Raw genomic sequence first — 14,684 nt, 5'->3', positions numbered from 1 at the left:
TCCATCTGACACTATATATTGTACATTACACCCCTCCATCTGACACTATATATTGTACATTACACCCTCCATCTGACACTATATATTGTACATAACACCCCTCCATCTGACACTATATATTGTACATTACACCTTCCATCTGACACTATACATTGTACATTACACCCTCCATCTGACACTATATATTGTACATTACACCCCTCCATCTGACACTATACATTGTACATTACACCCCTCCATCTGACACTATATATTGTACATTACACCCCTCCATCTGACACTATATATTGTACATTACACCCCTCCATCTGACACTATATATTGTACATTACACCCCTCCATCTGACACTATACATTGTACATTACACCCCTCCATCTGACACTATATATTGTACATTACACCCCTCCATCTGACACTATATATTGTACATTACACCCCTCCATCTGACACTATATATTGTACATTACACCCCTCCATCTGACACTATATATTGTACATTACACCCCTCCATCTGACACTATATATTGTACATTACACCCCTCCATCTGACACTATATATTGTACATTACACCCCTCCATCTGACACTATATATTGTACATTACACCCCTCCATCTGACACTATATATTGTACATTACACCCCTCCATCTGACAACTATATATTGTACATTACACCCCTCCATCTGACACTATATATTGTACATTACACCCTCCATCTGACACTATATATTGTACATTACACCCCTCCATCTGACACTATATATTGTACATTACACCCTCCATCTGACACTATATATTGTACATTACACCCCTCCATCTGACACTATATATTGTACATTACACCCCTCCATCTGACACTATATCATTGTACATTACACCCTCCATCTGACACTATATATTGTACATTACACCCTCCATCTGACACTATATATTGTACATTACACCCTCCATCTGACACTATATATTGTACATTACACCCCTCCATCTGACACTATATATTGTACATTACACCCCTCCATCTGACACTATATATTGTACATTACACCCTCCATCTGACACTATAATTGTACATTACACCCCTCCATCTGACACTATATATTGTACATTACACCCTCCATCTGACACTATATATTGTACATTACACCCTCCATCTGACACTATATATTGTACATTACACCCCTCCATCTGACACTATATATTGTACATTACACCCTCCATCTGACACTATACATTGTACATTACACCCCTCCATCTGACACTATATATTGTACATTACCCCTCCATCTGAACACTATACATTGTACATTACACCCTCCATCTGACACTATACATTGTACATTACACCCCTCCATCTGACACTATATATTGTACATTACACCCCTCCATCTGACACTATATATTGTACATTACACCCCTCCATCTGACACTATATATTGTACATTACACCCTCCATCTGACACTATACATTGTACATTACACCCCTCCATCTGAACACTATACATTGTACATTACACCCTTCCATCTGACACTATACATTGTACATTACACCCCTCCATCTGACACTATATATTGTACATTACACCCCTCCATCTGACACTATATATTGTTACATTACACCCCTCCATCTGACACTATATATTGTACATTACACCCTCCATCTGACACTATACATTGTACATTACACCCCTCCATCTGACACTATACATTGTACATTACACCCCTCCATCTGACACTATACATTGTACATTACACCCTCCATCTGACACTATATATTGTACATTACACCCTCCATCTGACACTATATATTGTACATACACCCCTCCATCTGACACTATATATTGTACATTACACCCCTCCATCTGACACTATACATTGTACATTACACCCCTCCATCTGACACTATATATTGTACATTACACCCCTCCATCTGACACTATATATTGTACATTACACCCCTCCATCTGACACTATATATTGTACATTACACCCCTCCATCTGACACTATATATTGTACATTACACCCCTCCATCTGACACTATATATTGTACATTACACCCCTCCATCTGACACTATATATTGTACATTACACCCCTCCATCTGACACTATACATTGTACATTACACCTCTCCATCTGACACTATATATTGTACATTACACCCTCCATCTGACACTATATATTGTACATTACACCCCTCCATCTGACACTATATATTGTACATTACACCCCTCCATCTGACACTATATATTGTACATTACACCCCTCCATCTGACACTATATATTGTACATTACACCCTCCATCTGACACTATAAATTGTACATTACACCCTCCATCTGACACTATACATTGTACATTACACCCCTCCATCTGACACTATATAATTGTACATTACACCCCTCCATCTGACACTATATATTGTACATTACACCCCTCCATCTGACACTATATATTGTACATTACACCCCTCCATCTGACACTATATCATTGTACATTAAACCCCTCCATCTGACACTATACATTGTACATTACACCCCTCCATCTGACACTATATATTGTACATTACACCCCTCCATCTGACACTATACATTGTACATTACACCCCTCCATCTGACACTATATATTGTACATTACACCCCTCCATCTGACACTATATATTGTACATTACACCCCTCCATCTGACACTATACATTGTACATTACACCCTCCATCTGACACTATACATTGTACATTACACCCCTCCATCTGACACTATATATTGTACATTACACCCCTCCATCTGACACTATATATTGTACATTACACCCCTCCATCTGACACTATACATTGTACATTACACCCCTCCATCTGACACTATATATTGTACATTACACCCCTCCATCTGACACTATATATTGTACATTACACCCCTCCATCTGACACTATACATTGTACATTACACCCCTCCATCTGACACTATACATTGTACATTACACCCTCCATCTGACACTATACATTGTACATTACACCCCTCCATCTGACACTATATATTGTACATTACACCCCTCCATCTGACACTATATATTGTACATTACACCCTCCATCTGACACTATATATTGTACATTACACCCCTCCATCTGACACTATACATTGTACATTACAACCCCTCCATCTGACACTATACATTGTACATTACACCCTTCCATCTGACACTATACATTGTACATTACACCCCTCCATCTGACACTATATATTGTACATTACACCCCTCCATCTGACACTATATATTGTACATTACACCCCTCCATCTGACACTATATATTGTACATTACAACCTCCATCTGACACTATACATTGTACATTACACCCTCCATCTGACACTATATATTGTACATTACACCCCTCCATCTGACACTATGAATTGTACATTACACCCCTCCATCTGACACTATATATTGTACATTACACCCCTCCATCTGACACTATACATTGTACATTACACCCCTCCATCTGACACTATATATTGTACATTACACCCCTCCATCTGACACTATACTATTGTACATTACACCCCTCCATCTGACACTATATATTGTACATTACACCCCTCCATCTGACACTATATATTGTACATTACACCCTCCATCTGACACTATATATTGTACATTACACCCCTCCATCTGACACTATACTATTGTACATTACACCCCTCCATCTGACACTATATATTGTACATTACACCCTCCATCTGACACTATATATTGTACATTACACCCCTCCATCTGACACTATATATTGTACATTACACCCTCCATCTGACACTATATATTGTACATTACACCCCTCCATCTGACACTATATATTGTACATTACACCCTCCATCTGACACTATATATTGTACATTACACCCCTCCATCTGACACTATATATTGTACATTACACCCTCCATCTGACACTATATATTGTACATTACACCCTCCATCTGACACTATATATTGTACATTACACCCTCCATCTGACACTATATATTGTACATTACACCCCTCCATCTGACACTATATATTGTACATTACACCCCTCCATCTGACACTATATATTGTACATTACACCCTCATCTGACACTATATGTACATTACACTCCATCTGACACTATACATTGTACATTACACCCTCCATCTGACACTATATATTGTACATTACACCCCTCCATCTGACACTATACATTGTACATTACACCCCTCCATCTGACACTATATATTGTACATTACACCCCTCCATCTGACACTATATATTGTACATTACACCCCTCCATCTGACACTATATATTGTACATTACACCCCTCCATCTGACACTATATATTGTACATTACACCCCTCTATCTGACACTATATATTGTACATTACACCCTCCATCTGACACTATACATTGTACATTACACCCTCCATCTGACACTATATATTGTACATAACACCCCTCCATCTGACACTATATATTGTACATTACACCCTTCCATCTGACACTATATATTGTACATTACACCCCTCCATCTGACACTATATATTGTACATTACACCCCTCCATCTGACACTATACATTGTACATTACACCCTCCATCTGACACTATATATTGTACCTTACACCCCTCCATCTGACACTATACATTGTACATTACACCCCTCCATCTGACACTATATATTGTACATTACACCCTCCATCTGACACTATATATTGTACATTACACCCCTCCATCTGACACTATATATTGTACATTACACCCCTCCATCTGACACTATATATTGTACATTACACCCCTCCATCTGACACTATATATTGTACATTACACCCCTCCATCTGACACTATATATTGTACATTACACCCTCCATCTGACACTATACGTTGTACATTACACCCCTCCATCTGACACTATATATTGTACATTACACCCCTCCATCTGACACTATACATTGTACATTACACCCCTCCATCTGACACTATATATTGTACATTACACCCCTCCATCTGACACTATATATTGTACATTACACCCCTCCATCTGACACTATACATTGTACATTACACCCCTCCATCTGACACTATACATTGTACATTACATCCCTCCATCTGACACTATACATTGTACATTACACCCCTCCATCTGACACTATACATTGTACATTACACCCCTCCATCTGACACTATACATTGTACATTACACCCCTCCATCTGACACTATACATTGTACATTACACCCTCCATCTGACACTATACATTGTACATTACACCCCTCCATCTGACACTATATATTGTACATTACACCCCTCCATCTGACACTATACATTGTACATTACACCCTCCGTCTGACACTATATATTGTACATTACACCCCTCCATCTGACACTATACATTGTACATTACACCCCTCCATCTGACACTATATATTGTACATTACACCCCTCCATCTGACACTATACATTGTACATTACATCCCTCGATCTGACACTATACATTGTACATTACACCCCTCCATCTGACACTATACATTGTACATTACACCCCTCCATCTGACACTATATATTGTACATTACACCCCTCCATCTGACACTATACATTGTACATTACACCTCCATCTGACACTATATATTGTACATTACACCCCTCCATCTGACACTATACATTGTACATTACAACCCTCCATCTGACACTATATATTGTACATTACACCCTCCATCTGACACTATACATTGTACATTACACCCCTCCATCTGACACTATACATTGTACATTACACCTTCCATCTGACACTATATATTGTACATTACACCCCTCCATCTGACACTATATATTGTACATTACACCCCTCCATCTGACACTATACATTGTACATTACACCCCTCCATCTGACACTATACATTGTACATTACACCCCTCCATCTGACACTATACATTGTACATTACACCCTTCCATCTGACACTATACATTGTACATTACACCCCTACATCTGACACTATACATTGTACATTACACCCTTCCATCTGACACTATATATTGTACATTACACCCCTCCGACACTATATATTGTACATTACACCCTACATCTGACACTATACATTGTACATTACACCCCTCCATCTGACACTATATATTGTACATTACACCCCTCCATCTGACACTATATATTGTACATTACACCCCTCCATCTGACACTATACATTGTACATTACACCCTCCATCTGACACTATATATTGTACATTACACCCCTCCATCTGACACTATATATTGTACATTACACCTTCCATCTGACACTATATATTGTACATTACACCCCTCCATCTGACACTATATATTGTACATTACACCCCTCCATCTGACACTATATATTGTACATTACACCTTCCATCTGACACTATATATTGTACATTACACCCTCCATCTGACACTATATATTGTACATTACACCCTCCATCTGACACTATATATTGTACATAACACCCATCCATCTGACACTATATATTGTACATTACACCTTCCATCTGACACTATATATTGTACATTACACCCCTCCATCTGACACTATATATTGTACATTACACCCCTCCATCTGACACTATATATTGTACATTACACCCCTCCATCTGACACTATACATTGTACATTACACCCTCCATCTGACACTATATATTGTACATTACACCCCTCCATCTGACACTATACATTGTACATTACACCCCTCCATCTGACACTATATATTGTACCTTACACCCCTCCATCTGACACTATATATTGTACATTACACCCCTCCATCTGACACTATATATTGTACATTACACCCCTCCATCTGACACTATATATTGTACATTACACCCCTCTATCTGACACTATATATTGTACATTACACCCTCCATCTGACACTATACATTGTACATTACACCCTCCATCTGACACTATATATTGTACATAACACCCCTCCATCTGACACTATATATTGTACATTAACACCTTCCATCTGACACTATATATTGTACATTACACCCCTCCATCTGACACTATATATTGTACATTACACCCCTCCATCTGACACTATACATTGTACATTACACCCTCCATCTGACACTATATATTGTACCTTACACCCCTCCATCTGACACTATACATTGTACATTACACCCCTCCATCTGACACTATATATTGTACATTACACCCTCCATCTGACACTATATATTGTACATTACACCTCTCCATCTGACACTATATATTGTACATTACACCCCTCCATCTGACACTATATATTGTACATTACACCCCTCCATCTGACACTATATATTGTACATTACACCCCTCCATCTGACACTATATATTGTACATTACACCCTCCATCTGACACTATACATTGTACATTACACCCCTCCATCTGACACTATATATTGTACATTACACCCCTCCATCTGACACTATACATTGTACATTACACCCCTCCATCTGACACTATATATTGTACATTACACCCCTCCATCTGACACTATATATTGTACATTACACCCCTCCATCTGACACTATACATTGTACATTACACCCCTCCATCTGACACTATACATTGTACATTACATCCCTCCATCTGACACTATACATTGTACATTACACCCCTCCATCTGACACTATACATTGTACATTACACCCCTCCATCTGACACTATACATTGTACATTACACCCCTCCATCTGACACTATACATTGTACATTACACCCTCCATCTGACACTATACATTGTACATTACACCCCTCCATCTGACACTATATATTGTACATTACACCCCTCCATCTGACACTATACATTGTACATTACACCTTCCATCTGACACTATATATTGTACATTACACCCTCCATCTGACACTATACATTGTACATTACACCCTCCATCTGACACTATATATTGTACATTACACCCCTCCATCTGACACTATACATTGTACATTACACCCCTCCATCTGACACTATATATTGTACATTACACCCCTCCATCTGACACTATACATTGTACATTACATCCCTCGATCTGACACTATACATTGTACATTACACCCTCCATCTGACACTATACATTGTACATTACACCCCTCCATCTGACACTATATATTGTACATTACACCCCTCCATCTGACACTATACATTGTACATTACACCTTCCATCTGACACTATATATTGTACATTACACCCCTCCATCTGACACTATATATTGTACATTACACCCCTCCATCTGACACTATACATTGTACATTACACCTTCCATCTGACACTATATATTGTACATTACACCCCTCTATCTGACACTATACATTGTACATTACACCCCTCCATCTGACACTATACATTGTACATTACACCTTCCATCTGACACTATACATTGTACATTACACCCTACATCTGACACTATACATTGTACATTACACCTTCCATCTGACACTATATATTGTACATTACACCCCTCCGACACTATATATTGTACATTACACCCTCCATCTGACACTATACATTGTACATTACACCCCTCCATCTGACACTATATATTGTACATTACACCCCTCCATCTGACACTATACATTGTACATTACACCCTCCATCTGACACCATACATTGTACATTACACCCCTCCATCTGACACTATATATTGTACATTACACCCCTCCATCTGACACTATATATTGTACATTACACCCCTCCATCTGACACTATACATTGTACATTACACCCCTCCATCTGACACTATATATTGTACATTACACCCCTCCATCTGACACTTGGCATTGCACTTGGTGGTTTTGTGTTTACATTAATATTATAACTTACAATATAATATTAATATAATAATATAATATAATTTCCATATAATATTTATATCATTTCGATTTTCTCATAGGCTCTGGAGATCCTTCAGGGGTTCCTTAAAGAAAAGGAAATGATAGAATCCACTATATTGAAAGCTGATAAAACTCTGCAAGAAAAAGAGAAGATGTTAGCTGGTAAGGTCCTGATGACCTCTAATCCTTAAATCTTGAGTTTGGGTCAGACACTGGAGATCTGTAGGAGAAGGTCAGGTGTAGGGAGGAAGTCAGGGCAGGAGGTCAATACACAGGTAGTCAACAGAATGCAGAAAGTGCCCCCCACAGGAATTAGCATGTATGTGCACCCTCCCTACAGTCGCAGGATTAGAGAATCAGAGAGAATAGGCAAAGCACCAGGACATATACTACAGCTGCGACCTGGGCGGATCTGGGAGAGGTCAGGAAACTTTTGTATTATTAATGGCTCCCGTTTGTAGTGCTAAAAAAACTCCTTAAATACATCCCACAAAAGAAAACCATCAGAGGTAATAAAACACCAGACTCTTACAGATAGAAAGTATTGTCAGATATTTGTAAAGAATAAATATCTGCTGCAATAAGAAAATTTGAAGATAAATTCATTTTTTTTTGTTTATTTTTTAATAAATGTATAGAGCAGGTGAGGATAGCAGACTTTATCATTTACGGTATTAAATTTACTGTTTCTTCACTGTTTCAATTACTCAGATAAGAAGTACAGACAGAAGTGACATTTGACATCACAGAGACTATTGCAAAGTTTTTTCTCTTATCCTGCACTATAAATTTATGTGAAAATAAAATTTAACTTAAGATTTAAGAATACAGATCCTTTGGAAAAGGAAATACAATTGAATACATAATACATTTCCAGTGAACATATTGAGACACTTATACTGACACTCCAATGGTTTGTTTTGTTTTTTTGCTTTTTTAGCTATGCATAGTGGTCATCAAAGTAGATTCAGAATCTGCTTTACTGATGTTGTTAATCATGTCTTGCATGTGTACTCATGTATGATACCTGTACCCACATCTAGTACCTGTATATAAATCAAATCAAATCAAAAAAGCTTTATTGGCACGTCCGAATAGATATTTGGCATTGCCAAAGCTAGTAAAGTGTGGGGCGCTTGGTTTGGAGTATAAGGCTCCATTCACACAGAGTAACGCCAGGCGTCATTTGTGTGTAATTTGTGTGTCTTTTACGGCCGTCATAAAACGTTTACATAGAGTTCTATAGGAAAAGACGTCCGTAATTTACGGCCATCATTACAATCTCGGATGTAGCAGTGTTGAGCGCATCAGCTGAGAACGGACTGTGGACATATCTTAGGCTCTGCCTCCTCTGGCACTCAGCTCTGCTACATCTCTGGTGTAGCAGAGCTCAGCGCACGGCCAACTCTCCTAAATCTCTGGTGTAGCAGAGCTCAGCGCACGGCCAACTCTCCTAAATCTCTGGTGTAGCAGAGCTCAGTGCACACTCAGCTCTGCTACACAATCGAGACTGCTGTGGACCGATCTTAGACTCTGCCTCCCCCGGCAGAACCAGCGTTGATTGGCCGAATACTGTATTCTGTATGGCATTCGGCCAATCAACGCTGGTCAATGCATTCCTATGGGAAATAGTCAGCTCCCGCACATGTCAAGCTGACAGGGATCCCGACCAGATAGAGCCACAAAGAACTGGGTGAGTAACATTCCCCCCTAAATAAAGGTAATCCCTAGCTAACCCTCCTGTACATCTGTCCCTGTCTCACAGTCACATAGTTCACAGTCTCATATGACCCGGATATTAAATCCACCATTCGTATATATTGGAGGTCACCTGATTTTGGCAGCCAATTACTTTTTCCGATTTTTTCACTGCCTCCGTTGTTGTAGTTCCTGTCCCACCTCCCCTGCGCTGTTATTGGTGCAAAAAAAGCGCCAGGGAAGGTGGGAGGGGACATGAATTTTTAGAGCGTTTGCCTCGTGGTATTCGATTGGAATCGAATACCTGGAATGGCCTGATATCCGATCGAATATCTACTCAATCGAACATTATTATTATTATTATTATTTATTTATATAGTACCATTAATTCCATGGTGCTTTACATTTGGGGGTTACATACAGTACACAGAATATACAGGTATATATCATACTAACAGTGATCGGCTGGCACAGTGGGGTAGAGGGCCCTGCCCGCGAGGGCTTACAATCTATGAGGGAAGAGGGTAGAGACAGAAGGAGAGGGGGTTGACTGTACAGATGGCAGTGCGGTGATAGTGTTATTGGGGGGTGCAGGCCTTCCTAAATAGGGGAGTCTTCAGGGCCTTCTTGAATCCTGTGATTGTGGGGATCAGTCTTATGTGTCGTGGTAAGGAGTTCCAGAGTATGGGGGATGCACGGGAGAAATCTTGGAGACGATTGTGTGAGGAGCGGATGAGAGCAGAGCGGAGAAGGAGGTCATTGGAGGATCTGAGGTTATGTGTGGGCAGGTAGCGGGAGATGAGGTCAGAGATATATGGAGGGGACAGGTTGTGGATGAGGTCAGAGATATATGGAGGAGACAGGTGAGGATGAGGTCAGAGATATATGGAGGGGACAGGTGAGGATGAGGTCAGAGATATATGGAGGGGACAGGTGAGGATGAGGTCAGAGATATATGGAGGAGACAGGTTGTGGATGAGGTCAGAGATATATGGAGGGGACAGGTGAGGATGAGGTCAGAGATATATGGAGGAGACAGGTGAGGATGAGGTCAGAGATATATGGAGGAGACAGGTGAGGATGAGGTCAGAGATATATGGAGGGGACAGGTGAGGATGAGGTCAGAGATATATGGAGGGGACAGGTGAGGATGAGGTCAGAGATATATGGAGAGGACAGGTGAGGATGAGGTCAGAGATATATGGAGGGGACAGGTGAGGATGAGGTCAGAGATATATGGAGGGGACAGGTGAGGATGAGGTCAGAGATATAGGGAGGGGACAGGTGAGGATGAGGTCAGAGATATATGGAGGGGACAGGGTGTGGATGAGGTCAGAGATATATGGAGGGGACAGGTCAGGATGAGGTCAGAGATATATGGAGGGGACAGGTGAGGATGAGGTCAGAGATATATGGAGGGGACAGGTGAGGATGAGGTCAGAGATATAGGGAGGGGACAGGTGAGGTCAGAGATATATGGAGGGGACAGGTTGTGGATGGCTTTGTATGTTAGTGTTAGTAGCTTGAACTCAATTCGCTGGGCTATGGGTAACCAGTGGAGGGACTGGCAGAGGGGAGCAGCCGATGAAGATCGGGGGGTGAGGTGGATTAAGCGAGCAGCACAGTTTAAGGTGGACTGGAGGGGGGCGAGGGTATTTGCCGGGAGTCCATGGAGAAGGGTGTTGCAGTAGTCTAAGCGGGAGATTATGAGGGCCTGGACGAGCATCTTGGTAGTTTCTGGGGTGAGGAAGGAGCGGATTCGGTGGATGTTCTTGAGTTGGAGGAGGCAGGAGGTGTTGAGGGTTTGAATATGTGGTTTGAAGGATAAGTCGGAATCCAGGGTTACCCCAAGGCATCGGGCCTGTGAGACAGGGGTAATTGTGGTTCCATTAACTTTGATAGATGAGTCAAGTGGAGGGGCCATACGGGGTGGGGTGAAGATGATAAACTCAGTTTTCTCCATATTGAGTTTGAGAAAGCGGGAGGAGAGGAAGGAGGCTACGGCCGCTAGACAATCTGGAATTCTGGCCAGCAGGGAGGTCATGTCTGGTCCAGAGATATATATTACTCAATCGAACATCTACTCGATCGAACGCCGTTCGCTCATTTTTACAAAACATCGATATCTTGTTTGTACGGGCAGGAAACTCCCCAGATCTCAATCGCATTGACAACATGAGGTTAATACTTAAAAAGTGGTGAATATACAAAACTAAAGAAATTGTGATAAATTCCAAGCACTGATCAGGTAAGAATGGGTTGTCATCAATCAGGATCGGCCCAGAAGCCGATGTCCAATCTGCCAGGGACAACTGAAAACGTCCTGAAAAATAAAGGTCAACACTGGAAATGTGGAGTCTTTGTATAAACGTGATGAATCTTAGGAAATCTTAGGAAATGCAGAGAATTGAACTTCAGTAGCCATAGAAACTTCTGACTAAAAGATCCAAAAACACTGAAGCAGCAAACATCGTGAAAAACAAAAATTCTTCTCAAAAACTTTTGCCCACAACTGTCCATTCACTTCTCCAGAGCAGAGATCCCAGGCAGAAGCGGCCACACGAGACAAGGAGATCCTGGAAAAGGCCAACATGGAGCTGAGGAAGAAACTGGAGAATGAAGAAGAGGTGAAAAGGATGCACGAGGCGATGCTGGAGACGAAAATGCGAGAAGAAAGGGAGAAAATGAAGGCAGAAAATGAGTGGCTGATACAACAGAAGCTGAAGGTAACAGAGGACATGATATAGATGATAGCTACATGTGCACACCCGGGTCTGTGAGAATACGGCTGATCCCTATAGTCCTATAATATGTATCTGAGCCCCCCACAGGCCCATAGGGTGAACCTGATCACAAAAGGTTTGAAGAGACCTGAGACGGGTATAGAACAGCAAGAGATGAGCAAACCATCCCATCATGAGCCAGGCTAGTGACCAGCTTCCCAAAAATATCCTGAATCCCAAATTTTTGGGGTTCTTCACCCCAAATCCTTATTATAGTTTGGACTCTGTTCAGACCCCAGGGTGTAATAAGTGTATGCCTATAAATAATAACCAGTCCTACTCTCCTTCACTCCTCATCCTCATGGCATTTCGTGCCCCTTCCTCGGCCTCTTCAGTCCACTTCGGGCCCGTCCAGGCCTCTTGGGTCACATGAGCGTCTCCGCAGGTAGGTCATGAAGTTAAGTTGTCCCCTCAGTTTGCTGACATAACCCAGGAGGTCGGAAGAGAACCAAAGAGGACTGAAGACGCCGTGAGCCCAGGACAGGTGAGTATAACTTTGTATCAATTTTCCGCACATTCCATAGAACCCCAATGATTATATTCCGGGGTGTATAATAACAGCACCGATGGCTCAACACCGGCAGATGAACCTTGGGATTTTTTTGTGTGAAAAGAATGACCTTCTATCCCAGGTGTCAAAAACTGTCCGAATGATTGAAGCCTCGTGTCTGGGCTCTTCATTATGGTGCAGAGATTTTTGGTTAATAGTCAGTAGATGGTCAACTATTCCCTGATGTGATTTGGGGTCTCTATGACCACTGAGGGGAGTACGGCCCCCCACTAATCTAAGCGTGTGCTCTCTGCAGGAACAAGAAGTCTTACTGACCAAAGGATTTGACCGGCGAGCACAAATACTGGAGATGGAGATGAAATATTTAAGACCCCCCATCTTAGGAAGACCTCAGCTAATTCCACGTCTCGTCGGTAGAGGAATGCGGCGAGGCAGACCTTTACTTTATCCATAACATGGACCTCTGCCACCGATATGAGAATAGGGGATGGTGTTATCAGTGGGGGAGGGGGGTCCGACTGCTGGGACACCATCAGATCCCAAGGATAGGAATCCGGTTCTCCCTGATGGATGGAGGTGTTGGGATATAAGCAGTATACGGATTATAAACACTGCAATAATCCAGAGCTTGTGTAGTAGTTATCAGAGGCTTCAGAGCTGAAATCTTGTGTAATACTCTAATAAAGTTTCTCTTTGTCTCTCACGTTTGCTGAAGGTTTATTACATTTAATATGAGAGACTCAGGTTTATGGGGAAGGTTTGGGTAAGATTGGTGGGTTGAGCATTGTGTCCACCATTGTCTATGGGCTGTAACTGTATTGCCGTATTCAGGACCATGGACAAGACTGAGGCAGTCTCT

At 41.1% G+C, this 14,684-nt stretch overlaps 1 protein-coding gene across 1 annotated transcript in view; it reads left to right on the top strand.

Moving 5' to 3' along the window:
- LOC142209053 (guanylate-binding protein 3-like) overlaps positions 1–14,528 on the top strand; it is a 174,968-nt gene extending 160,440 nt beyond the window's left edge. The window contains exons 16-18 of the mRNA XM_075277997.1: positions 8,893–8,995; positions 13,064–13,257; positions 14,121–14,528. Of these exons, the coding sequence (XP_075134098.1) occupies positions 8,893–8,995; positions 13,064–13,257; positions 14,121–14,279 (456 nt within the window). The 3' untranslated portion in view covers positions 14,280–14,528. The remainder of the gene's footprint in view (positions 1–8,892; positions 8,996–13,063; positions 13,258–14,120) is intronic.
- Positions 14,529–14,684: the final 156 nt, after the last annotated feature.

Source organism: Leptodactylus fuscus, chromosome 6, assembly GCF_031893055.1.
Source record: "Leptodactylus fuscus isolate aLepFus1 chromosome 6, aLepFus1.hap2, whole genome shotgun sequence".
NCBI classification, from domain to species: domain Eukaryota; kingdom Metazoa; phylum Chordata; class Amphibia; order Anura; family Leptodactylidae; genus Leptodactylus; species Leptodactylus fuscus.
The sequence above is the reverse complement of the archived record's forward strand: the minus strand, read 5'-3'. Positions and strand labels throughout refer to the sequence as shown.